The sequence below is a fragment of the Alternaria rosae genome (assembly GCF_020736505.1).
Source record: "Alternaria rosae strain MPI-PUGE-AT-0040 chromosome Unknown BKA58scaffold_3, whole genome shotgun sequence".
In the NCBI taxonomy this organism is placed as follows: domain Eukaryota; kingdom Fungi; phylum Ascomycota; class Dothideomycetes; order Pleosporales; family Pleosporaceae; genus Alternaria; species Alternaria rosae.
This window is the reverse complement of record NW_025763572.1, coordinates 1,576,509-1,601,879: the sequence shown is the minus strand read 5'-3', so window position 1 is coordinate 1,601,879 and position 25,371 is coordinate 1,576,509. Positions and strand designations below refer to the sequence as shown.

The following is a 25,371-nucleotide window of genomic DNA, read 5'->3' as shown; positions in this document are numbered from 1 at the left end:
CAGGCGTCCAGCTCAAGCCACGAACACCCTGTATCTCAGAATAGATCGGGTGGTTGTCCTCGCGCGTCGTCGCGAACGTCTCTGGTTATTTGTACTCACGGTCCAGTCTCCACTTACCATCAACGGTACTGCGACAGATACTTGGCGTCTATACGTTGGTTCGACACACCCTAACGATAGCGTAGCGCTTCAACACGATGTTATCCCCGGCACCTAAAAGTAAGGCCGCTAGTATATGGTCTTTTGATTCGGGGTACGGCTCGGGCACCTTGGAAGATGATGAGTGTTTCCAGGTACGATCTCACTTACGCAATGCTGGGTGTTGCGCAATTATTAACGCTGAGCAGATCGACCAGCCTGGAAGCTCCACGATCTATGGAACGTTATCTACGTCACTCCATCAACACAATCAGTCAAATCTTGGCGGATCTGTGGGCCTTGAATTGGGAGATGAAATTCGCGCTAGAGCAATCACAAACTCGACTGAGCCTCAGGCTACGGAAGTCGACGTGTTCACGGCGAAAGTTCGCACTAGCAACGAATCATTGGTGCCGGCGCAGAGTAATGGTATCGATTGCCTCCGATGTCAGCTCTGGAATATCATCAACCCCGACGGGAACCTTACATGCGACGACTGCACAACTGAAGGGTCCGAGACACTTGAAGCTGTCATAGGTACTACTGGACCACCAAAGACGACGAACGCGGCACATCGCCAAGATCATCTAAAAGCAACCCCATCGAAGGAAATCCCCCGATCTGGGAACACCACGCGATGCTCTGCATGTGAGATCTCAGCACTTGTTCATCCAGGCCAGTCCATCAACTGTGCTTCATGCACTCCAAACACGAGCTTGCTGTTTCCAACTCCATCAGACCAGTCATCAAAGGTCAAACGTTCTTGTGCCCGACGGCCACCCACCAAGCTCGAGTCGCATGCTACGCGATGCCTGCAAGAATGGCTAAGAGAACATCGACACAATCCCTATCCGGACACCGAGACCAAGCGTTCACTAGCCGAAAGATGTGGTATCACTGAGAAGCAGGTTAACACCTGGTTTACTAATGCGCGAGCGCGAAGAAGGGTCGTTGATGCGAGATCATCTAACCCTGCCTCGGAAGATGAAGGAGCCCGGAATACTCGACTTTCTAGCGTAATATCCACGGCGCTGTCGCACCGAGACGCCTCATCAGGCTTCGAAGCACCATCCGATCGTCGGTATTCTGTCGCGTCTTATTGCGCAGGTGACGATTCCAGTCACGCAAACACAACCATATCTAGACGAGGCAAGAAGAAGGATTATGGCCAGTCTAGTAATGTGCTTACTCCACTCTCTAAAACGCAATCAGTTCTGGTCAAATCGCAACTCCCATCTGCACACGATGTCGATGGCGAGCCACAGACTTGGCAATGCACCTTTTGCCATCAACACATTGCACGTAAATCTTGGCGCCGCCATGAGGAGACCCAGCATCGACCGAAACGAAAGTGGACATGCTTGCTCACTGGCCCTAGCCTTGCTATTTCTTCTCGGTCAGACGCGTCTGCATGCTGTGTTTTCTGCATGATACCAAACCCCAGCGACAAGCACTTCGCCGAATGCCACCGCATAGCTGAGTGTTTGGCCAAGGATGAAGGCGAAAGAACATTCTTGCGACCAGATCATTTACGTCAGCATGTCAGGAACTTCCACAAAGCGAAATTGGATGAGACCGTCCGCGACCTTTGGAGAAGAGAAGGACCAGGTAGCCATGCCATGGAGAACTGGGTTTGCGGGTTCTGCGCAAAGGTGCTGAAGACGTGGGATGATCGCGAGACGCACGTCGCGAGCCATTTCAAGGATGGCCTGATGATGGCGGACTGGAAAGGGTATACAAGACCGGATGCTGAGGCGAGTAAGAAGAGGCCGACTTCGAGCGAAGGACGTCCGAATGTGCTCTCGAAGTTGGCACGGACGCTTACTTTCCGATCATCGCGTGAGCAGCACCACTACGAGTCGCAAACTCAGGGGGCCGATGCTTTCGATACTGCGTTTATGTCCATTCACGCGCCTGAGGCAGAGGCACCTCTGTTGCCGGAGCTCGTCTTCGATGACTTCATGACCGGGGTGGGTGACGGGTATTATGATATCAACGATGCGATTCTAACAGGCACATACGAACAAGGCCTCGCTTCTGATGAACGGCACGATTCCGCGTTTCCGGATGGAGATCAAGCGGGCTTTGACTTTGGTAGCCTGGCGGAAGGGTTTGTTGATCAGGAGGCTGAGGTTGTAGATGCGTTTGGACTTTGGTACCAGTAGTCACAAGGATACTTCGTATACGTTTCTCCAGAGCTGTAAGAATCTTGGCTTACTCAAAGTACTTGGCTTATATCCATGATCTGGCTAGAACGGGTGCGTCGAACTTAACATTCATTGCATGTTATGACGTCATGTTCCTCATAGCAAGATAGGTATGTTTGGTTTAGGGTAATGAGTCATACCAAGGCTGATTGATCTCACAGAACATCGGTGTGAAGCTCTAGTGTAGGGCGGCGACCGCTACTGCTTCTGCCCTACAACTTTGTTCATCATCATTACATACCTTGCTCGCGGCATATGTTCTGTGACTGTTGACAAATGGTTCATTGTCCCAAACATTCGGAGGCGAAGTGTCGTGACGACCGGCTTGTACCATACTCGCGCATGATTCAATAGATCGCCTAAGGGTAACGTTCCGCAATCCTGTTGTTGTGACACATGGTTCTCGATATCTTGCCTACGTGATCTGAAGAAGAGTCATCAACTTCGAACACATCGCAAGACCTAGTCGATTCGCATAAAGTACCTAGGTAAGGTCGCTCGTTCATTACACTTCAGAAATCTATCGCTATGGATTCTGCACCCGTTGCTAGGCCTTCTAATAACTTTGCGCACTGGAACATGTTCCCCTTCATGACAAAACCAAAGACGAAGTACTTTCTCGGACAAACACAGTCGCCATTCTCTCGGCTTCCACGAGAGATACAAGATACCGTCTACGAGTACTGTGCCCAGCGTCGGCCACAGTGTGTGTACGATAAGATATCATTGCAGGGCTGATTCATTTACCAGTATTCGAAATGTTCCAGACGCAGAGGCAATACATGCTGGTTTGCATTGCTGAGCTATTCGAGGAGTCAAACTTTGCTAATGCTAGGGCACGGTTCCCAGCGATAGAAGATTCCTTTGGGAGGCCTCTGCAAGAGGCAGTTGCGCAGAATCTGGAAAAGCTTTCGGGCAATATGGACATAAGCCCAGACGATCACACTAGCCAAGACTTCATTGACGCCCTAGTCTTCATACTGGACATTGCGAAGAATCGAAATCCGACAAAATTGGTACAGCTCACACAACCATTGTTTGGGAACAACACGTGTTATATTGAAAATCTCCATGGTAGCCATGGTAGCGTCCAAAACAATATCTTTGTCGAAGGGTCATTGCACGATATATCCTCGTGGAGGCCGGACGCATGGTAAGGACTTCGGGGTATGAATCACATGTCTGACACATACTGATTCAATGCACCGATAATTCAGGTTAATACCCACAGACGATGATCTTTCTAGAATGGAAAAACTTGTCTGTGAACCAAAAGAACATGGAACACTGCTCTACGAATGGTGCCATGTGACGAATCCTATCCGACTGAGCAACAACAAATATAACTTCTCTGCAGTAGCGGTAGCGATTGACTTTCGTAAGTCCACCCTTCATAATCAAACGGTTATATTTGTTGACATCCGCGCAATGAGTCACATTCCCCAGAAACGCTTATACAATCTGCGCAAGCTCATTCTCTACGAAGACTTCAAGTCCGGGCCCCGATCTGTATGACACGCAAGAAGCCTCATCCCTATATGAAAAGCAAACCTGGGCCTTCGGATTGAGAGACGTGTCGATCTGTTGACCAGTCTTTTACCTGCAAGCCATCCTACTGGCAATCTGGTCGGGATTGGCAGTATGGGTGGCCATATGATCATGGAAGCCGATGTTCCATGGTTCACTGAGATCCTACTATTCCGTACTCATGGCATGCACAAAGGCTCCTTCCAGCTCGTCATCGATGGTACGTCGCGAGAATCTCTTGAGGTCTGGAACATTATCAAGCACGCTGCAGCCATGCAAGGAGCCATGCTAGAACAATGCCGTGTTCGCAACACCTATCCAACGTCTAGGCTATATGATAGCATAGCTGGTCGCATCTATGGCCCCAGGGCTTTACCGTGGCATCTTCCAGACGGCTTCTCCGACACCATCCGCCGCACAATCAAGGGCACGACCAACATACCATTCACCGGAGATGTGGGCGGACTATGGAATGAAGAAGTTTTCTACTTCCAACGAAGAGACTGGACCCTAGATCAGTGGCGTCATGAGTGGTATAATGAGATTATCATCAAAAGCATCGATACGGATTTCTGGAAGCGATCTAACGCTTGGTATCAGGTAAATCCTCGAGGCTTCGGTCATGTTTACCGCACAGTCTACAAGGGCGAGATCATTCGCAGCAGTGACCGACCGTTGTAAGGGTACTCGCAGACCTGCTTGTGGATTGCGAGAGCAGTTCGATGTAAGTCGCACGGGCAACTGCGAGGACGACTACACACTTCGGACAGGAAGTCAATTAATTCAACTTAATCCATGCGAATTTCTCTTCAACGACCTCCATGTGCATATGATACTCGACATGCTTTGTCATTCCAAGGGCGGCCCGCCTCGCTTGCAGCGCAATGCGCGAGCGTCTAGCCAGGAACCAAAGATCTGCCCCTCCAAAAACATCACCAATTCTCTGCCACACCGTCGCATCACCCACGTCTCTTACGCCCACTACAGTCGCTCCTTCCTCCTCGAACCTACACCCAATGACCGCACCCACGCACCTCGACCCCAGCGAACTGGGCACCAAATCCTACTGGGACGCCGCCTACAACACCGAACGCCAAAACTTTGCCGCAAACGCCGACGACGAAGGAACAATATGGTTCAGCGACGCGGGCGCCGAGGAGCGCATGCTATCTTTCCTTGAAGACCTCAGCGACGAGGGCCACATACACAAAGGGCAAGATGGGAATGATAACAAAGCGGCGCGGTTCCTAGACCTGGGAACAGGGAATGGGCACTTGCTGTTTGCGCTGCGAGAGGACGAGTGGAACGGCGAGATGGTCGGCGTCGATTACTCTGCGCAGAGTGTCACGCTTGCCACGTCGATTCGTGACGCGAAGGATGACTCGTATGCGGATATAACGTTCCATGAGTGGGACATCTTGTCGCAGCCGCCGGGCGCGTGGCTAGGCTCTGGCTTCGATGTTGTACTGGATAAGGGCACATTTGACGCCATCTGCTTATCGCAAGAAGAGGACGCGCAAGGTCGTAGGATCTGCGAGGGATACAGGGAAAAGGTCGAGCCCCTCATGAAGAAGGGTGGCAGATTCCTCATCACGAGCTGCAATTGGACAGAAGAAGAGCTCAAGGGCTGGTTTAGAGGCGGAGAGCTGGAGTTTGAGGGTAAAGTCAAGTATCCCAGCTTCACGTTTGGAGGCAAGACGGGCAGCAGTGTCGTTACGCTGTGCTTCAAGAGGGTGTGATTCAGCGCTTCGTCTGCTGAGAGGAAGGACTACTACGACTACTGCTACCGGACAGCCCGCCGTATGCGCGCGAGAACAAGCCACTTCTTCCGCTCGCCCATGTTCTCCGTACCGCCATCGCGCTCTTTCGCCCATGACCGCCGCTGCCCGTTGACGTCCATCTCGTATATCTCCTCGATCTCGAGCCCTTGCTCCGGTATCACTTCCTCAAAGAAAGGTGCGACTTTGGCGCGTCCCGTGTGGAAACCTGCGATACAATATATGCGTGCGGATGGGTCGTCGGATAGGAAGTGCAGCATCGATTTGGCGAGGCTCTCGTGCTCCCATGGCATCCAGAGACAATCTGCAGCGAGAATCCGCGTGTAGCGATTCGCGTGCGAGGTCTCGAAGGGTGTGCTTATGGAGCCCCATTGATGACCTTCGACGGTCACGTTGGGCCTGAGATGCGCTGGGACGTTTTTTGCGACGTTCGTTCTGAGGGTATCGAGGATAGGAGCGGCAGGATAGTCGGTGATAGCAACCTAGCGGATTGTCAGTTGAAGCCTATGCACACTCCGAGTCTGAGCATGGACGTACCTCTTTCGCGCCTGCCAATGTACCAAGAATCCCGCCCAATCCTACGCCTGCGAGCAAATGTTCCATCAGTACTCTCTTCTACACCTCTCTTTACTCAGCCCGACCCACCTGCGCCCAGCTCCAACACCGTCTCGTCCTCCACGCTCCACTTCTTCTCTTCTTCTTTACTCGTCCACCATTCGCCATCTCTCCAGCCCTCTTCATCTTCGTGTAGACCCTTCCCACTGGCACCTAGATCGCCGCCCTCCACTCGCCCGCTGACCAGTTCTGCCATCATGACGCCGGCATTCCATAGGTAGTGCGCAAACTTTCTTCTTTGTTCTTCGCCGTTCACATCCGCGACCCTGATCTCCAATTCTCCGAACTTGGCGTTGCGGTACAGAATGACCGTGCTCGGGTCGTCGCCATGCTGGTTCTGTGTATCATCGGTGAAGATGCCGCCGAGGGAGGACCCAAAGATGTCTTCAGGCTCGAGGGGCGTGTTGGCTGGGCGGCGGAGGTTGATCAGCGAAGGAAGTAGCATTGTCAAGGTCGATGTACGGAGGTCTGGTCGGGCGCAGGCTAGGGTCCTTCCTTAGACGGGCTGAAGGATTGTCGCACGACGCCATGATGCGCAATGGAGGGGCTCGCGAAATCTTTAGCGGGGCACATACCCTATGCTGTAGATAGGATAGCGCACGGGTAGCATGCAGGGTCACGGCATGGTCCGACATGTCGTGAGATCATCATTTGCCGAGGCTGCTGCTCGTGGCGCTCTGAAACGCTGACTTTCCTGCTCACTCCTACTCTCATTCTCATTGACAGCGTGGTTGACTGACAAGACAATACCGCCAACATGTCATTATCTTCATTCAAGAACCCAGCGACATACCATCTACTCAGGTACGAAGCTACTGTACCAGCCCTCAACCCTCAAGATCCTCTAACACAACCATAGCTATGGCACCCTCCTGGGCTCAACGCTCTTCCAGTCCTTCGTCTCAGGCATCGTAGCCTTCCGCGTCCTTCCTCGTCCTCAATTCTCCACGCTCCAAAAGCACACCTTCCCAGTCTACTTCACATTACAAACCCTCACTCCCGTCGTAATGCTGCTTACTTACCCGCGCGGCGGAGCGTCATCCTTGCTACCATTCCTCTCTTCCTCGCCTATCCCACCGACAGCAACCGATAACCTGAGTTCCTGGTTGCACACCACCATGTTTCTTACGGCGTTGGTCAACTGGGTCTACGTTGGACCCAAGACAACGGAAGTCATGGGTCTGAGGAAACACCAGGAGACGAGGGATGGGAAGAAGAGCTACGATGCTGGGCCACATAGTAAGGAGATGCAGGCTCTGAACAAGCAGTTCGGCATTCTGCACGGAGTCAGCAGTCTGGTCAACATGGTGGGACTGGGAGCTATGATCTGGTACGGTGCAGTGCTAGCTGATGGGCTGAGCTTGTAAGGCCTTGACTATACATACTGGACGAACTGGTCTTGAACGAGACAACGATGTAAATAAGAAGCATGTTTGTTGGTCTAGCAACGCGGCTACGCTATCGCGGCAAGCGTGTGCTACATATACGTGAAGAGGAGGATGGTGAAGAAACCGAGGAAATACTAGCATGCTAGCTACCCCGACCCTCAGGCCTACGATGGTGCAATCGTAGCATTCAATAATGAGCACATGGCGCGTCTGTTTCATCATACCACAAACGCCAATGTTTTGACAACAGCAGCTAAATACTCACCCTCTCTCTGTACGACCCCATGTCCTTACTTTACAGCCGTCTATTTTCGTCGCTGCGTCATGGCGATCACGCTGCTAGAAATGGGCTCAATTAAACCCTCAAACTTCAACACCGACGTATATCCGCAAGCTCGCAAAGATGCAACAAACGATGGCCGAGCAGCAGTACAATACCGACAACTCATCTCCCGAGCTGTAACACAGCGTCTGCACTCGCCGTCTCTCGACGACCTCACGAAGACAAACTTGGGCGATGTACCCGTACATTCCCTAGAAGAATGGGAGCTTCAAGAACGCTGCATCGCGCGGAACAAAGCCCGAACTGAGGCCGAAGAGCTGGGTATCCCATGGAGTAAGACCGCCCGTCTTCTTGCATGCGATGGCCCTGCCCACATCGAATATTACACAAAAACACAAGGTCTGACAGCTAATAGCGCAATTTATCCGCGATGTCGAAAACGCCGTTCTGCAAGTCCATGTCCTCACGCCCACTCGTTACGAAGTACCGCCGAGGGATATAAATAAGAACCAAGAGGCGACCAAACAGAACGAGGGACTGCAGTACAAGTTTGGCGACTCCAAAGATGCAGAGCGTGATAGAGAGTGGAGGGTCAAAGATGCTGCTGTCTACAACATGTTAAGAGCTTTTCGGGGTGCGCGTTTGGGCCGATGAGTACGTCCGCCTGGCTTCGCTTCATCAATGTGTTGTTGTACAGAGTGGGAACGCGACACTGTCTTTCGCCTACCGTGATGGCACTATAATGTCGTTAGCAAAGATTCGCGTTGCTGGTTTTCGTCAAGATGCGCGGTGTGTCCGTTCGCCAAGTGGAGGTGCATGGTGGTCGGCCATCATGGTTCGCGGGTAGTCGGTATGTTATATTAAACTTATATGGTCAACACGATCCGAACACTGCTGTTTGATCTTTCAACTTTACTTGCCTTAGTCGAAAGTCTTCCTAAACATGGTGTATCCAGCGGCGAAGATGATGAGGTCACTAACCATTACATTAGCCTCTACAGGGCTGGTGCTCAGCAACCCCATTTCGGGTCCCAGAACATCGCCAGAGACTAGGGCAGTCGGTCGCGCTAAACCATTGCTACAGGATTTCGACGCTCTTGGAGCATGGTTTGATGGTGTCGCGGCGATCAACACAACCACCTCTGTCTCCTCTTCCAGGAAGAACGCTACTATCGCGATTGTCGGTGCCGGCATCTCTGGTCTCGCTACAGCACTGATGCTTGACAGCGTTGGTGTGCACAACTGGGAGATCATCGAGGCAAGCGATCGTGTCGGGGGACGGTTCCGAACCAAGTACGTTGGTGGAACGCAAGAGTGGGCGGAGATGGGTCCTATGCGTCTTCCTCACTCGATTACATACAAGGACGGTGAGACCATTGAATACAGCGACCATCAAATGGTCTTCCAGTTGGCCAAGATGCTGAACGAGATGAATGCGAACGATCCGCAATTCAAAGTCGACTTCATTCCATGGGTTCAACATCACCCGAACGAGATCCTCGGCCTAGGAACTGGCAGACTTCCAAATGGACAACTTCCAACGCGAGCGGAGATTCAAGCAAACTCGTCTCTTGGGCGACCAGCACCACTGGACACGCAGGAGTATACCGAAACAAAGCAGCGCATGAACGAGCTTCTGAAGTCGAAGGACAGACTCAAGGCCGTACAACGCGATGTATGGCGCGAACACAAGAAGGCCATGGACCAAGGTCTCGACGATTGGAGCGAGCAGGCCATGATGCGCCACGTCTTTGGTGCAAGCGAGAACGTCACAGACGCTATCTGGACAGCGAGCGACTACGACGTCTTCTGGGATGAGTTGGTGCATAACTCGAATCTTGCGCAGGACGGTGGACCGGATGCACTTGGCATGACTGAATGGAAGTGTGTAGACGGGGGCTTTAACAGACTGTCCAATGCGTTCCTTCCCCATGTCAGCGGCCGTCTCACCCTCAATCGTAAGGTCAGAAAACTGGAGGCTGTCGAAGACGGCGAAGGTCACACACATACGAGACTGTCGTGGTATCCCAGTGTCAGCAACCGAACATACGAGTCGAAAGAATACGACTATACGATCATGGCAGTGCCATTTACCATGACACGCTTCATGTCGCTTCCAAAATTCTCCTCCGTGCTCGGTCGCGCGATCAGCGAAGCTGGCCTCCGTTTTAAATCCGCCTGCAAAGTCGCGCTCCTCTTCAAAGAACGCTTTTGGGAAAAGGGCGACCGTCCCATCTTCGGCGGGTACTCCACGCCACCCAGTGTAGCCGTCGGCGCTCTATACTATCCTGTCTACGGCCTCAACGAATCTCGCCCAGGCTTGATCATGCATTACCGGGGTGGCCACTGGAGCGACGAGTTCATGACCTTCTCAGACGAGGAATACGTTCAGACTGTGTTGGATGCTGTTGTCAGCGTGCATGGCGAGCAAGCAAGAGAGCTGTATACTGGCGACTACGAGAAGCTGTGTTGGCTGCAAGATGAACATACGGGAACTGCTTGGTGCCGTCCGGATGTGATGCAGCATAAGTTATATATTCCGGCATACCACCAGACGGAGCACAATACCATCTTCATTGGGGAGCATACGGCCCCGACGCATGCTTGGGTCAGTTCGTCGCTGCATTCGGCTGTTAGGGGTTCTGTGCAGTTACTGCTTGAGTTGGGTATGGTGGACGAGGCGAAGCGAGTCAATGAGGAGTGGATGGGCAGGTGGATTCAGCATACAATCACGTAGGAAGTCAAGAATTTGAGCATCAATTTATATGGAGTGCAATATAGGTCACATGTAGCAAATTAGTGGTGGATGTAGATACACATAGGGGGAAATGAGGGATACAACATCAAAGCTATCGCAATTATACCGTATACCAAAGTACAATTTCAATGTCCCAGCCCGACCAAGACCAGACCGCAGTCTGAGTTAAAGGCGCATTCTGTTCATTCTAAAGTGAGGGATACATGAGAGAAAGAACTACTGGAGAGCTGCCAAGCACGTGCCCTATCTAAGCTCTCTTCTGCGATACCAGCTCTCTAAATAGTTAGCCAATAGCTAGCTGTATCTGGATCTAGAGTGATTCAACAGTAAGGCATGTCTCCGCACAAGTTGTCCTTCCCAAACCTTCTGTCTCTAATTACCGCACTATAATTCTTCATCGCAAGTCGGAAATCCTGCTCCGCTTTCTCTACTTTTTTACCCATCCTAGCTAGCATGGTTGTGTTGTCGAACATGTGCGATATCGTTTCCTCGCTGTTGAGAAATATAGGCCGGTTGGAACCTACAAATAAACTAATTTGGCCAATAGCAGCTTCAACTTGTGGCATGAAGGGCATGATGTCGGTGGCACCTTTCGCACTTGGCAATGGCGAGTAGAAGGCAAGTGGGTGAAAAGGAAGAGTACCAGTTGAGGCGGCGAGAGCGTTTGTGTTAAGCGTGCCGTGAACTACTGATACCAGGTGGGCCACATGGGTCAGGATGTCGATGAGAGTTCGCTTGTCCTTAAGAGAAGATAGAAAGTATAGTTTAGCGGCGTAGAGGTTTGGCTAGGATAGGCACGGGCTGTGCTAAGGACAGGTCTAAAGGCTAGAAGACTTAGGAATGCATTTACAAGTAAGAAGTGTATACTAGGCTGTAACTATAGTCTGCTAGTCATGCGATAGCGAATAAAGAGATAGATACAGGCTAGTTGTACGTATATACATGCATTAGGTTTAATAACAGAGTAGGAAGTTGCGTATATAGATAGATAAGATAGAATAGAGTAGACAAGAGTTTATATAAAACAACTATTATGTATACCTAGTAATGCGCGCTCTTGCACAGCGTAGAGAAGACCTTACTACAGAGAAAGGCTATGTTACCGTAGGCTGTTCTATAGCAAAGGCACGGAAGGCCTAGCGCTACACTTGCCTAGAACAGACTAGCTAATCTAGCAGCGCACAACGCATGTCCAAAAATAAAATAGTACTTAGACGAGTAACTCTAAAAGCGTAGCATATACGAGCTAGGTGTATTGCTATATTATGCTATACAATACTATAGTATTTGCTTCCCCTACAACTCTAAAAGTCTTTTGCGTCTTTGTTCTTGTACCTATATCTACAACTATAACTACTACTCTATTCCTACATCTATTCTACGTCTACAAACAAATCATGTCTCGCGTTGTCCCCCAAGGTCCGTGGATTACCAAACTAGATTGGGATCTATACGCAACACACGATGGCGAGATCCACGTTCCCTTTCGTCACCATGTTCAACCAAGAGACATGCACCAACCAACTAAGAACTTCCGACGGTTTTTGCAGCTACCTACAGAGCTGCAGATAGCTATCTTTAGTCACTGCGATAGTGCGGTGCTGTTCCAGCTTATGCACGTATCGTCCAGGACGCGCAAAGAGGCAAAGAAGTTGTTTTGGTCCTGCCCTGACGCATGGTTTCAGATCGATGGGAGGTGGTTGCTGGCGGGTGGATTCTCTGGCCACACCTACAACGATCTAGATTTTCTAGCCTGCGCAAGGCAGATTGAAGTAGATTTTAACGGGTGCGGGCCTCTCACCCATAACGCATGGGAGGATGGCATACAACAGTATGCCAAACGCCCTCCAGATCATATCCGGGACCAGCAAATATACAGGTTCTGGCAGACACTGCAATGGCGATTTCCCTGCGCAACCGACGTTGTCTTGAGTGGGCTTAGTGGGGAGGATGCAGGCGTAGCCCCGCCCGCGGATTATATGACAGTAGCAGAGAAATGCCCCTCTCGCATTCGCGCGTCTGTCTCTTGTCGTCAACGGGTGGCCGGACACCCTTCCCGAGCAACTAGGACTTTATGGCGCCTGTCTTATCCTAGCTATGGTCAATCACAAGCCTGGGAGGTAGCCACTCTGTATTGGACAAGACAATGCGTGCTTCCACCGCCCAAAACGTTTCGTGGTCCTGTAGGGGCATTCTGCCGCATCCAGTACCACAGTAGCCACTACTTTTACAGGCACTTTGCCATTAGAGCACTCTCTATCCAGGCTATCAAGGCATATTATCTACAAGACAGTCAGAAGCCGTGTGTCTGTCCTATATCGGGATGCGGTCTACAGTTTGAGCTGCCAGGCCAGTGGGCTGCTCATGCGATTGATACCGGGCACTATAACAACATTACCTTTCCTAGTAGGCAGCTTCAGACGTCGTTCAAGGATCACTCGGCTAGGATAGAGAGCCTAGAGCAAAAGTATGCAGACGCAATGGCAGAGCTGCAGATAGCGTGGGGCAAGGAAGGCAGCAATCAGCGTGCTAATGCGGAACAAGCATTCCTCTCTCAACTACAGCACGATCCGCTGTATATGCACGAGAAACCCCCAGAAGAGAGTTTCATGTGGCTAGACTATAAGGAAAAGATGAACAAACATGCTGAGCTAGAACTAGAGTCATAGATAGTACAGCATAGACATGATCCTGTTTACTACGAATTTGTGCTTATATTAGGTACTACTATTCTACAAAAACTTCTATCGTATACGTACGCTACTTAGCCAAAATCTATGTAATTCGGTTGCGGCAGCGATACTTACACTACCTTGTTATCTACAATATGTACGCCCCGTCCTTGTAATCTACTATATGAGGTAGTGCTGTGTTACTACCAACGCTATGCGTATTATAATGGTGTGCCCGTTGTTCACTATGGCTCTTCTCACGGGCGACCCGCCATTCAAAGCTGCTGTTACAGCGCGTGCAGTCCAGCTGACGCTCATGCCCATCGCAGAGCCAACGACTACCAGTGATCCTTGGTACTGCGCGACCGAAAACATTGCGCAATATTTCGAAGTGCCGAAGCCCACTGAAGCCCTTCTGGATGAGCTTCTTATCTATGGAGACAAGCTAATCGAGGACTGCACACTCATTATCACGCCTTCGGCCACGGCTGTCCCGACGTGTCCCTTTTTCGAATGGACCATTTGATGCGGGTTCATGACCGCTGCGCCTCCAGAAGTTCTTCCGGCCTACTCTTCTTACGGCAGCGTAGCATCTTCTTGGTGGGCTGCGCATAGCTCGCGAGCCGTCGAAGTCGTTGAAAGCTGCCCCAATACTTGGATCAAGGAGATGCGCGATGCCCTATACTGCGAAGTCTGATTGAAAAACACTATTGCATTTGCCGGATGCTATGCGGAAGAGCATGACCTCGACGAATCTTCGACAGCCGCGATATCAAAAGATGGCTCTGCACAAACGACATCTACCTCGTCTACTGCTGTTCCTACCCAAGCTCTGGCAATGACCAAGTCTGTGTTACCGAACAGTGCAATTGATCGAGTGGAGAGCGTCAAAGTGATGGTAGTTGCGGGCGTGGGGATAGCTGCAGATGCCATTGATTGTGTGTTGTAATTAGGCTGTTAGTATGGGGTTCATTGAGCGACAGCTCTTCTCTATGTATATGAGTATGTGATCCAACATTCTAGGAGGACGAGCATGTAAGGGGTAGTTGTAGGCAATAGTACTTGCTTCACACTACAAGAGAATAGTAGGGGACAGCTCTATATTCCTACGTTAATAAAGGTAGTTGTATGTAGGAGAAAGAGAATAATTCTTGTCCTTTCCTTTGCGGGCGGAACGCAGGTTAAGAGCAAGTTTCTAGGCTAAGACCTAAGCGAGAGAAGTAAGCATATTATGTGACTGTTCTCTTCACTCCGCCTTCGCCATCTTATGTTACAGAGCAGTACTCTGTGTTCCTACTAGGGCGCAGTGCTAGATAGATTGTGTACCTCCGTCAGGAAGCATGAGCAAGCCAGTTATCCAACTTGCTCCAGTCTATAAACTCTAGCGATGTATCGTCCATAATGTAGTCGGTAGCCATAAAACTGTTGGCGCCGTCCAAACCCATGTCGTCGAAAGCTGGGCCCTCAGCGTCGTTGAAGAAGGTGAAAGGATTGTTGCTGTCGAACATTGTGTCTTGCATAGATCCAAACGATGCCTGGAAAGAATTGTGCGTTGAATCCACCAACCCATTGAGCTTATCAGGTATGGCACCGCCGTCGAGTCGGTGAATATCAGCTTCGGCTTGTTTAGTAGATGCACCCGCATGACCGCTACCTGCAGTACGTTTCTGGCGTCTCAACCTCGCACTATCGCGTTGGTCACGAAGACGTGTTATGAATCCAGGTGGCGAACATAAACGACCATTTTTCGAGCGAATCAGTGCCTCATTATCGTCATAGGCCTTCAAGCAGAGGTTGCCAACAGCTGCATGAATTGGCTTTCTCATATCCTCGAGCATGTCGGGATTGTTATCGTAAGTTTCGCTGATGAGTCGCCAAGCTCGATCGGTATCGATCAGGTTGGGATGAGCGCGAAGGGTATCTAGCAAATGAATCAGAGCATGCCACTGCCGAAAGTAGGACGCGCTCCACGCAAAGCGCTTGATGACAGGGTTGGTCTGCATCATGATTTGCTGCTCGAGAAGCTTGAGACAAACTCCCCAGATCTTCTTTCGCTCCTCTAGAGGTGTTTTCTCGAATGTGCCCCAGTTCCGTGGATGATGTATCAGAAAGCGAGCTACATTGAGACCATACCGGGCCACCACCATTGCAACAAGATGCAAGGGCTGAGACGGGTCACAGTAGCGAAGATGTTTCGTTTCGATAGTATCCTCAAGCTCTTGGATCAAGCTTTCACGTGCGGTCTTGCTCTTTGCCGAATGGTCAAGGTTCATCTGCCTGGGGTCCATTCCTTCTTGCCGCAATGCTGCAATGCGTGGCGCGGCGAACTTTCCCATCTCACATCTAATTACAATGAAGACAACATCTGTCATTCCATTGAATTCTGAGGGCAGCTCAGACATGCCAGGATACAGCTGATCGTCGTTGACGTTGGTAGGCCATTCAGCTCGTTCAGGGCCGATGTCAGGATCTCGGTACTTTGCGAGACCACACAACTCCGCGGCTCGGGAGTCATGAGCTTTCAGCTGGAACCATATACGTCGGCGTATTTCGGTTTCGAAGGGAGACAGTCCGAGATATTGACCGTCGCGCTCGAGACCCATGCTTTGAGCGATGCGAACAGCTACGCCGGTAAGCGTCCAGGTCGCGCGTGGCGCATAGATCTCGCGGATTGTGATCAGATGTATCACCAAAGCCTGAAGAACGACGAGGTTGGAAGTATCCATTACTCTCGCCCTAGACAATGCCGCTTCTGTCGCTGAGATGTACTGAGAAAGCATATGGTCGCGCGACTTGGCGAAACGTTGCTCACACTCCTCTTGACTCAATGACATGATAGCGGAGCCATATATAGCAAACATGAGAGCTTCGAGCGTTCGCGGTATGAATCCAAGGTTTTTGGCAGCTTTTTCAATCATAGGGCGTAGACTAGGCACATGTACCACCTTAGTCAACGGATCCACGTTACTGACAAAAATCTCCCAAAGCTGATACAGGCGCTCGAGTGGTGGATGACGAGGCTTGCCGCTGCAATGGGCGGATCTGACAAGAGCAAAACCGGAGTTATCGATGATCGACTCCTCCTCGCTGACATCGCTTGAGTCTTCTAAATCATTGTCGGGGTCGAGAGACTAAACATTCGTTAGCATAGGCGCGATTATGAGATTGCCGAACAACAAATGGCATGGGCCTTCTGCTCACTTCTTCAACCACTCTATTCCAAAGACTGTTTTCCACAAACCTGAAAGGTGCCTGGCCACGAACGGTTGAGGTCTGGAGGTCATACGGAGACGAGTCAGACTCAAGAGACGAAGGCGTCTGCAATTGAACGACATGCTGCTCTTGTTGATCGGGCAGACTGTGCATGAGAGGTTGCGACTGCGGCCTGCTATCCGTTTGGTCTGGAAGGTTTCCAGGGTTGATGCCCTTTTCCTGAAGGAGAGCCTCATACTGTCTCAACCGATCAGTCAGTACCTTGACCTTGACGCGCTTGTTTCTCTGTTTCGGCGGTTGCATCGGGTTAAAGATGCATTCGACGTTACTCTTGACACAGCCAGCACATGGCCTCTGTCTGTCACACTTGACTTTTCGTTCAGCGCATCGGATGCAGGAGAAAGTGGGTCTTCTATGAGCGCTCGTAGATGGGGCTGTAGTTGCCATTATGGCACTCAGCTGCGCTAAGTAAAATTAACGGCAGTTGTCGTTATCGTCTCGTTTAAGGCCATTGAGGTAAGCACAAGATGCGAAAGAAGATGACAGGAGTTTAACAAGTGGCGATGCGGGATGATGGTAGATGCGTGACATCGCATCGGGAATAGTGCGCAGTCTGTTACCCCCGAGCCGTTGCCCGAATGCACGAAACCCGAAGCATGCCAGACCCGAAACCCCGTCACACCCTTCAACGCGCCCGAAGCCGTGTCTTCAGTAATCGCATATAATGTACTATTCTCGTATATATATGACGACCGAGTCTATCGTTATGGCAATATACCACTCTTCATCATTGTTCGAAAGACCCCCAAGCCTCGCTTTAATAAGACAAGGTGCTCCACGATCTGAGCAACCCCAGGATCTGAACCAAATCTCATTTCGAAATCAAAGACGATGAACATCTTGATCGTTGGCTCAGGCATCGCCGGCCCAGCCCTAGCCTACTGGCTCTCCATCAACCCCAAACACAACATCACCATCCTAGAAAAGTCCGCCTCCCTCCAACCCCACGGGCAAAATGTCGATATCCAAGGCAGCGCCGTGACCTGCATCAAAAAGATGGGTCTGATGCCGCAAGTCCAGCAATATAACACGAAAGAGCTCGGCACTCGATTTATCGACTCTCATGGAAACCCTTTCGCACCCTTCCCCATCAAAGAAGGCGGTTCAGCAAGTCCAACCTCAGAATACGAGATTCTGCGCGGAGACCTTGCCAAATTACTTCACCAAGTGACCGAATCTCAACCCAATGTAACCTACCTGTTCAGTACGACAATCACGCAAATCCTTCAAAACGACTCTTCATGCGTCAAAGTCCTCCTTAGCGATGGCACAACACGCACCTACGACCTGCTCATCGCAGCAGACGGCCAATGGTCTAAAACACGCAGCCTGGTCTTTCCACCTCAATATGTAGCCATCGAACACAAAGGCATGTACGCCGCATACTTCACCATACCACGACTCCCTTCCGATGCACCATGGTGGGACATATTCGTCGCAAAAGGTTCACGTACCGTCGCCACGCGTCCGGACCCTCACGGTACAACCCGTGCGATGTTCACTTTCATGCCGTCAACTCCTGCTCAGAAACTCGCCTGGGAGAAGGCGAGTAGAGCTGGGAGAAAAGCCCAGGAAGAACTTGTTCGCGAGGAATTCGCGGACGCCGGGTGGGTTAGCAAGAGACTCCTTGATGCTATGGCTGGAGCGCCAGACTTCTACTCTCACGCTATCAATCAGGTCAAGATGACACGATGGAGTCATGATCGTGTGATTTGTCTGGGTGATGCGGCGTTTTGTCCTAGTCCGTGTACGGGTATGGGAACGTCGCTTGCAGTGCTGGGGGCGTATGTTTTGGCGGGTGAGCTGAGCCGTGTGGAGGAGCCTTCTTCTTCTTCTGCGACCTTCGGTGAACTTACTGCTGCGCTTACCAGCTACGAGGACAATTTTCGACCTTTCGTGGTGCAGAGTCAGGTAATGTCGCGCTTTGTACCGGGGTTCATGCATCCAGGCCCGGCTTGGAAAAGGACAGTCTTGCACGGTTTCGTCAAACTGGTGTCCATGGTCCTTCGGTGGGAGTGGGTCGGTCCGTGGCTTGCAGATACGGAGAGTAGGGATGATGGCTTCAAGTTGCCAGAGTATGCGGCTTTCGAAAGCTTGGACGAGAAAGCGCTGTGATTGTCATGCCATCAGGCTTCTAATGTATAGATATGGGTATCTCAGTCATTACAACCTTTAACGTAAAACTATATAATCGAATGGAAAGGAAAAATGCGGGTGATGAACCAGTACGGGAAGACGACATCGACCAACAACGCCACGCTATGTGTAATATGATGCAAAACCGCCATGTTTCTACACACCAACCACCCTAGGCGGCTCATCACCCAGTGGCAAACCGCCAGTCTTTTGCCTGACAGCAGCCCAGTCGGTGGGATCACTATCGACCCTCGTCTCATCGGAGCCGTCTGCGGAAGGACGATCCGCAACATCCAGTCCACCCTTCGTATCTGCAGGTTCCAGGATGTTAGCCTCGGTGATTGGGCTAGCAAGCTCAGGATCTGACTTGTTCTTTGCATCATCACCTGGATGTGCTGAGCCAAGCGAGTGCGTATCGTGCTGCTTCAACACGGCATCGCCAGTTGCCTCATGTCTGGGAGGAAGCTGCAGCTCTTCTCTTTCGAGGTGTTCGCCATGCTCCAAAGTGGTGGTTGGAGCAGTGCTCATCCGGTGCATCCGTCCACCCCTTGCGTTACCGTCCACGCTTCTTCGCGCTTTTCCAGGATCCATCACCTTACTTTGATCTTCTGGAAGGGCTCTGCCGGGCTTGTCGTTGGGCGCATGGGTATTTGGCCTTCCTTTGGACTGCGATCTCCTGATATCCTTCTTGGCGACCTCAGTGGACTTGCGTCCGACGCGCTGGCCTTCTTTGTGGTCCCCTCGACCAGTGAGAGAGCCAACGAATCCGTTCTTGTGTTGTTTCTTCTCGTCTGTGATCGTTTTTTGCAGAGCCTTCCACCGAATGATCACATTCTCTTCCACGGATTCCTTCTTCTCGGAGGGTCGCTTGGCTCCATTTTGAGCTTCCTTAATAGCCGTAATGTGAGCTTTCGCCTCCAACATCGTCAGCTCTTTTTGCCCCTCAGCAATACGTGCACGGCGAAGATAGTTCGTAGGCTGGTACCGCTTCATGTATTCCGCATCAAGCCCCTTCATCGTATATGCCAGAGGGCCAAGAAGAGCTGCAATATCCTTAAGCACGAAGCCGCCAATACCGAAACCTACGCCTCGGACTGCACCTATAACACCGTTCTGTTTCGCGCCATTATAGGGCTGGGTGACAAGGCCCGAAACGCCATCTCTTACGCCGTAGAGAAACTCATCGCGACCGGCGCGCGTGCCTGAGTGGAAACCAGTGACTCGGGGTGGTCTGCGTACAGTTTCATCTCCGTAGAGACGTGGAGCGTTATGAAAGCCTTGAGTAATGGCAAGCGTCAAGTCCATAGGGAATCGAGCGATGGCGTGGCCTGTCTTCCTGAAGCCAAAGGCAGCTTCACGGCCGAGCTCCTCAGCCAGCTCTTCGTCCGGTTCCGTGATCTTCGAAATAGATGATTCGTTGCGATTTGCTTGTGGTCTGGATCCGTCTTGTTCAGTCTTGTTGTGCGTCGTGCTTCCAGCTCCATTTGCCGCGTCAGCGTTTGTTTTCGCTATTGTGGCCTTCTTGTGCTCGTGGCGTTGATGTAACTTGCGCTTCTTCTCCTTGATTTGCTCCCGTTTTCTGATGCTCTTCCCCATCTCGACAGGCATGCCACCTACACCAGCAGCCGCATCGGAGAATGAAGACATCAGACTACCCCAGACTCCGGTGATTGGCTCGCCCGGACCACCAAAATCGTTCCACTCGTAGTGTCGTATGAGTCGTAATTCACTCCATTTGAGCTTCTTTTTCTCTACCAGAATTTCGGCAGCGAGTGCAGAGAGCTTGACCTCGGTATTCTTGATCTTCCATACTGCCGCACGGTTATCGAGGAAATCGCACCGCATGCTGCCTGCACCAGTAAGGGGTAATGACCTGTGGAAGGAGCGCACGGCATTGAGCGCGCCGTCGCCTTCCTTCGCAATGCTGTCTGCGATCTTCTTTACGTTCTCTTTGGCTTCCTCAGTCAGACATTGCTTGATGCCCTCCGCTAGCCTTTCGGCACTGAGTTTCTTGTAGGGTATACAATCATGCGCTCCAGCCTTTGCCTTGCTGACCATCGCACCCCAGAACGGTTGATCGCCAAAGAAAGGTACAATCATTGTCGGTATGGCGCATTTGAGACCAATAGCGGTTGTGCCAGCGCCTCCATGATGGATAACCGCACTACATTTGGGAAATAACCAATCGTGGGGTGTATTCTCAAGCATGAAGACATTTTCCGGACAATCCGCGTTCGAGCCAAAGCCACCCCAGCCTTTCGAAACAAGGGCACGGCAGCCAACGGACTTGACCGCTTCGAAGATGAGGCTAGTGAATTGGTCGGGGTCATCTACGACAATGGAACCAAACCCGATGTAGATTGGGGGAGGCCCATCATCCAGGAACTTTTTCAACTCATCCGGTGGGGTAAATGAGGAAGCAAGATCTAGAAAGACGAAACCGGAAATGTCGATCTCTGGGCCCCAATCCTTTGGCTTTGGAATGAGACCGGGTGACCACATGTAGGTATAAGGTACCTTGAGCCGGTAGAGTTGGCCTGGTGCCCATATTCTGCTCACTTCCTCGAGATGCAAGACCTGGGTACGAAAGCGATTTATGAGGTCGCCGAGACCCTGCCACATCATCATCTCGACGAGCGGATATGACATGAAATTGCTGTAGGTGGCTTCGACGTTACTGGCCTTGATGTTGGCAAGTGGATGAGGAAACTGGCTCGTAGGCGTGTAAGGGAAGCTGTGGCGTGTCAGTACTGACTCTCAAGTCTACATGCTAAGTACCTACGTGAACATCATGTGTAGCGGGATGCCGAGCTTCTCAGCAATATGGGTGGGTGCGAAACTTGGCGGATTTGAGATGATGGCATCTGCAACAAAAGGTGCCTTATCACCCACTACTAGAAATTAGTCATGTGTAGCACGACTGTATCAGAAAAAAAAACTTACTCATTTTCACGTTCGTCTTGTCGGTCTCGTCGTCGGTCGCGTTGATGCAAGCACGCCACATGCCCTGGAACATTTCGTACATCTGACTCCTTCGCCTGCCTATCTCACCCTCCTTGATAGTATCTATGTTCGGAATAAGACCAGGATTCTTGACCATGAACGCCATCAGCTCCGCCGGGTTGCCACCAACTGAGAAAAACTCCAAGCCTGAGTCCTTTTCCACAAAATCCTTGAACGCCGGGTGTGTGGCCATACGAACGCGATGTCCGTAGTCTTCTTTCAGAATCTTCCCTATCCGAATGAAGGGCTGGATGTCTCCGCGCGACCCAATGATGATGATGACAATATTGAGCCTGATTCTTCGCGAAGGATCATGTTCCATCTCGTCATCTTCGGGGCTAATCTTGGTGGCTCCAACATCGTCGTAGCTTGTAGGGCCTTGGTTTTCGTCGTTTCCATTCTTCTTGAAAGCTGTGCCCAAAGCCTTTGCGATGTATCCACTGCCAAGGTTCTCTTCCAGTATACTAAGCTTCAGACGTCCATCCGCCTTGGATACCCTGCCCTTTGTGTTGAAATGCTCATTGGCGATCTTGAGACGAGAAAAGGGCCCCGATCGGCGCCCATGAGGCTGGCGTGTCGCTTGCTTGGTGAGGTCATCGGCATGGCCGAGGCTCTTGCGGGGGAGTTGTCTCTCATCGTCTGAGGAGTCTGAGGATTCGGATTCGGGGTCGAAGGTGATTGTCGCTGCTCTCTCGGGTGCGGCTGGTCTTGCTTCGCGGGGTTTGTGCATCCTTCCTAGCAAAGAATGTCGCACAGAGGGCTTCGGCCGTTCCGTTGCCCATCTCTGCTGTGTGGGACGCGTCGCCGACGCGAAGTCATCCTGGTCATTGGGGGTCGACTCCGAAGTGTCTCGCGGGGCTTCGATGGGCTGGTTTGGCGTAGATGCGCCTGCTTGTTGAGCCATGTCTGCGGTCGAAATGTTTTGGGCAGGCGTGGGAGTGGCGGGCTCTTGGCTAGGGATATTCGGAAAGGTCGGCTCTTCGATGACCATACCGATGGGCGAGACGAGACCCTCGCGCTTGGGACTAGGCGTAGAGTTCGCCATAGTGAGCTGTGCGAAGAGGTCTGGCGTCTTGGTGGGTCGGAAGATCTGGGTCAGTGACGGATCCGCGTTGCCGGTAGTGACGGCGCGATGATGGTGACAGCGCAGAAAGAGCGAGGTCTAAGCCTGAAGGGACACGCGACACCCGGCTTCACCTGCATGCGCCAACAAAGCTTTGCGAATAGTCGCCTGGATTCGGACTACGGACGCGCAAAAAGGTGAAAGGCACACGTGCGAATGGCGTGGGATTGTTGTAGCGGCCGATCAAGGCCACTCAGTGGACAGCGGCACCATCAGGAACAGGCGGAATGACATCATGTCCAAACATTTGAAATGTGGATCTGACGGAAAGCACCAACGCGGGAGTTAACTTGGTCGGGTTAATTCGATGGTCTTGAAATTGTGCCTGGGCGTTCTTGGGCGACTCTTTTTTTGCCGAGGTTGCGCGACAGGGATTACAATCCCATGTCTTGAAACATGGCAATCTCCCTGGCCAATGTGCGTGCTTCTGGTACATCACTGGACACCATATGCCAACAAGAAACGTAGCATGTGTAGACGTGGCGCCAATACTGCGGTGGTATGGGTGATTCGGCATGCTTTCAAGTGCGATGCATGGACCCAATACAGCACAACGATCGTGACCCTATGATGCAGCCCTAAGCGTGTAGCGTCCCGACCTATCCGGACTGCTCTGCATACTCTCCGAATGCGCTATGGTCGGCCTCTAGCAGCAGCCGGCTGTCGATCCGCAGATGCTTTTGGAAGAGTTCGAGCAGATCCAACTAGGTCGTTGCCGCTTCTAGTGCATGATGGTGACCACGGCGTTGTAGGGTCAGATGACGTTTGTAAGAACCGCAGCAGTAGGCCAGCGCATCAAAGTGCATTTCCCGCAGAAGAATGTGGTCATGGCAGCACGGGTAAGAAAAAGTCGATTATTCCAATGTACAAGCTTTATTGGAAGACCCTGAGCTTCTAGCTCCATCGCAGTTCGCGCCGTGGCCGGGGAAGAGCCGCAAGCTTCATCATGATGTGCATCATCGCCCGAACCCCAGACCATACAAGGATGCTTTGACAACGTCCTGCGCCCACCCAGCCCAGCCCCGTCCAGCCTGGACCATGTTCAAGATCTTGATGAAGGTGCGGTTCCACTGATCTTGGTCCTCCCAATCATCGGCATAGGGCTCAAAAATCGCCGTTTCAATACTGCCAGGCGCGCCGGGCGTAACCAGATCCCACTCGCCATTATCCTTTTGACGGACATGCATCTTGGGCCCTATGACCAGCGCGCGACCAAGTATGCGGGAATCAGCCACGAAGCGCGTACCTGCGTCGACGACATCTTCCACTTTGCCTACGCCGCCTCCTGCGAGTATGAAGCGCGCACTAGCCGGCACGATGGGTGTATCGATGAAATATGGACAAAGAAGGTTCACGCGGATGCCCTGAAGGCCGCTCGTCACCCTCAGACTTCTGAACAGACCAAGCACCGCGTGCTTTGCGGCACAGTATTGGGGTTGTATGGCAATGGGGCCGAGAGAGGCGATGGAGCCAAGCAGAAGGATATGGCGATCGCGTGGGGAGGTCGTGGAGGGCTTCGAGTTCAAGCTACAGTCTGAAGAGCCGGGGTTCTTGGGCAGCCAGAAGCAGGCTAGGTGAGTAGTGTATAGCACACCAGTGAGGTTCACGTCCATGATCTTGAAGACGGGTGGGGGTGGTGCAGCCGCATCGAGGTTCGCAGGTTCTTGGAGGACGTCGCGGCCTGCTATGCCTGCATTTGCGACTACCGTATCGATACCCCCGTGCGGGCTCAGCTCGACTGCCTTCTTGAAGAGGTCGACCTGCGACTGCCAGTCTGTCACGTCGCAGTGCACGAAGTGGGCCTTGCCGCCGTTCTTGCTGTCTTTGTTGATATCACGACAGAGCGCGTCTCCCTTCTGAACACTGATGTCCCCCACGACGACTGTGGCACCGCCAGCTACCCATTTCCGCACGAAGCCCGCGCCAAAGCCGCTCGCTCCTCCCGTGATGAGTACGACCTTGCCCTTGACCCAGGCTGCGTCGTAGGGGACGGTGATGTCGATGGGCGGCGACTGGAGGACATTCGGTTTCTGTGGTTTGTAGTCGTCCATTGCAGTGGTTCTCGCGGTGCAAAGATGTTTAAAACGAGTACTATGGGCACTATGAGGGTGAGGCTGGGGTATGGCTCTTATATCGTGAGCTACCCGCATGTACGCCCGTCGAGGTGCAGCAGCTCTCTCCTGGCGCACTAAGGACAGCAGCCTCGGCTCGCGAGCGTAGGGTCGCCCATCCATCTGGTCGAGTGGGAGCCCGCGGCCATGATAGGCTGCCCCAGTGTTGAGCTTGTTGCATTATCCGTAGTCTGCAACTAAGGGGACGAATACGCCCGAGAAGTGCACACGCGAATGCGAAGGACGATCAGACGTCAGACACCTTCGCCGTAAGAGGTCATGGGCGTCCACACACGAGCTGGTGGGGTTGCCAGGCTAGCGCTGTTGTGCCTGAACCCCTGCCGAAATTTCCAGTCGCA

At 51.9% G+C, this 25,371-nt stretch overlaps 14 protein-coding genes across 14 annotated transcripts; 10 read left to right on the top strand and 4 right to left on the bottom strand.

Moving 5' to 3' along the window:
• Window positions 1–44: 44 nt before the first annotated feature.
• Window positions 45–2,598, top strand: BKA58DRAFT_125414 (uncharacterized protein). Its single transcript, XM_046164270.1, has 3 exons — window positions 45–293; window positions 348–2,455; window positions 2,507–2,598. Exons 1-2 carry the CDS (start codon window positions 198–200, stop codon window positions 2,301–2,303), a joined length of 2,052 nt encoding a protein of 683 aa, XP_046027619.1. The 5' UTR covers window positions 45–197; the 3' UTR covers window positions 2,304–2,455; window positions 2,507–2,598.
• A 432-nt stretch (window positions 2,599–3,030) lies between these two features.
• Window positions 3,031–4,045, top strand: BKA58DRAFT_125496 (uncharacterized protein). The gene is made up of 3 exons (XM_046164273.1): window positions 3,031–3,498; window positions 3,563–3,727; window positions 3,779–4,045. Exons 1-3 carry the CDS (start codon window positions 3,104–3,106, stop codon window positions 3,858–3,860), a joined length of 642 nt encoding a protein of 213 aa, XP_046027618.1. The 5' UTR covers window positions 3,031–3,103; the 3' UTR covers window positions 3,861–4,045.
• On the top strand, window positions 3,864–4,655 carry BKA58DRAFT_125388 (uncharacterized protein). The gene has a single exon (XM_046164268.1). The coding sequence runs from the start codon at window positions 3,987–3,989 to the stop codon at window positions 4,551–4,553; it is 567 nt and encodes a 188-aa protein (XP_046027617.1). The 5' UTR covers window positions 3,864–3,986; the 3' UTR covers window positions 4,554–4,655.
• Window positions 4,656–4,888: 233 nt separating this feature from the next.
• On the top strand, window positions 4,889–5,611 carry BKA58DRAFT_311652 (S-adenosyl-L-methionine-dependent methyltransferase; the record flags this gene model as incomplete). The annotated part of the gene is made up of 1 exon (XM_046167342.1): window positions 4,889–5,611. One exon carries the CDS (start codon window positions 4,889–4,891, stop codon window positions 5,609–5,611), a length of 723 nt encoding a protein of 240 aa, XP_046027616.1.
• A 22-nt stretch (window positions 5,612–5,633) lies between these two features.
• BKA58DRAFT_125386 (putative methyltransferase-domain-containing protein) lies at window positions 5,634–7,069 on the bottom strand. The gene is made up of 3 exons (XM_046164267.1): window positions 6,296–7,069; window positions 6,188–6,234; window positions 5,634–6,132 (listed from the first exon to the last, which is right to left on the bottom strand). Exons 1-3 carry the CDS (start codon window positions 6,708–6,710, stop codon window positions 5,656–5,658), a joined length of 939 nt encoding a protein of 312 aa, XP_046027615.1. The 5' UTR covers window positions 6,711–7,069; the 3' UTR covers window positions 5,634–5,655.
• On the top strand, window positions 6,755–7,743 carry BKA58DRAFT_125383 (uncharacterized protein). The gene is made up of 2 exons (XM_046164265.1): window positions 6,755–7,069; window positions 7,125–7,743. Exons 1-2 carry the CDS (start codon window positions 7,023–7,025, stop codon window positions 7,630–7,632), a joined length of 555 nt encoding a protein of 184 aa, XP_046027614.1. The 5' UTR covers window positions 6,755–7,022; the 3' UTR covers window positions 7,633–7,743.
• Window positions 7,744–8,846, top strand: BKA58DRAFT_125384 (uncharacterized protein). Its single transcript, XM_046164266.1, has 2 exons — window positions 7,744–8,269; window positions 8,352–8,846. Exons 1-2 carry the CDS (start codon window positions 7,855–7,857, stop codon window positions 8,588–8,590), a joined length of 654 nt encoding a protein of 217 aa, XP_046027613.1. The 5' UTR covers window positions 7,744–7,854; the 3' UTR covers window positions 8,591–8,846.
• BKA58DRAFT_357089 (uncharacterized protein) lies at window positions 8,717–10,790 on the top strand. Its single transcript, XM_046168677.1, has 2 exons — window positions 8,717–8,786; window positions 8,929–10,790. The coding sequence occupies exons 1-2, from the start codon at window positions 8,753–8,755 to the stop codon at window positions 10,671–10,673; spliced, it is 1,779 nt and encodes a 592-aa protein (XP_046027612.1). The 5' UTR covers window positions 8,717–8,752; the 3' UTR covers window positions 10,674–10,790.
• A 1,139-nt stretch (window positions 10,791–11,929) lies between these two features.
• BKA58DRAFT_380191 (uncharacterized protein) lies at window positions 11,930–13,724 on the top strand. Its single transcript, XM_046169883.1, has one exon. It carries the CDS (start codon window positions 11,960–11,962, stop codon window positions 13,361–13,363), a length of 1,404 nt encoding a protein of 467 aa, XP_046027611.1. The 5' UTR covers window positions 11,930–11,959; the 3' UTR covers window positions 13,364–13,724.
• BKA58DRAFT_437607 (uncharacterized protein) lies at window positions 13,581–13,892 on the top strand (the record flags this gene model as incomplete). The annotated part of the gene is made up of 1 exon (XM_046173502.1): window positions 13,581–13,892. One exon carries the CDS (start codon window positions 13,581–13,583, stop codon window positions 13,890–13,892), a length of 312 nt encoding a protein of 103 aa, XP_046027610.1.
• Window positions 13,893–14,400: 508 nt separating this feature from the next.
• On the bottom strand, window positions 14,401–17,118 carry BKA58DRAFT_380190 (uncharacterized protein). The gene is made up of 2 exons (XM_046169882.1): window positions 16,568–17,118; window positions 14,401–16,497 (listed from the first exon to the last, which is right to left on the bottom strand). The coding sequence occupies exons 1-2, from the start codon at window positions 17,024–17,026 to the stop codon at window positions 14,698–14,700; spliced, it is 2,259 nt and encodes a 752-aa protein (XP_046027609.1). The 5' UTR covers window positions 17,027–17,118; the 3' UTR covers window positions 14,401–14,697.
• Window positions 17,119–17,251: 133 nt separating this feature from the next.
• BKA58DRAFT_125369 (uncharacterized protein) lies at window positions 17,252–18,842 on the top strand. Its single transcript, XM_046164264.1, has one exon. It carries the CDS (start codon window positions 17,471–17,473, stop codon window positions 18,752–18,754), a length of 1,284 nt encoding a protein of 427 aa, XP_046027608.1. The 5' UTR covers window positions 17,252–17,470; the 3' UTR covers window positions 18,755–18,842.
• On the bottom strand, window positions 18,843–22,958 carry BKA58DRAFT_125368 (UDP-glucose,sterol transferase). The gene is made up of 3 exons (XM_046164263.1): window positions 21,719–22,958; window positions 21,558–21,666; window positions 18,843–21,509 (listed from the first exon to the last, which is right to left on the bottom strand). Exons 1-3 carry the CDS (start codon window positions 22,821–22,823, stop codon window positions 18,932–18,934), a joined length of 3,792 nt encoding a protein of 1,263 aa, XP_046027607.1. The 5' UTR covers window positions 22,824–22,958; the 3' UTR covers window positions 18,843–18,931.
• A 777-nt stretch (window positions 22,959–23,735) lies between these two features.
• On the bottom strand, window positions 23,736–25,333 carry BKA58DRAFT_380188 (uncharacterized protein). The gene has a single exon (XM_046169881.1). It carries the CDS (start codon window positions 25,133–25,135, stop codon window positions 23,858–23,860), a length of 1,278 nt encoding a protein of 425 aa, XP_046027606.1. The 5' UTR covers window positions 25,136–25,333; the 3' UTR covers window positions 23,736–23,857.
• Window positions 25,334–25,371: the final 38 nt, after the last annotated feature.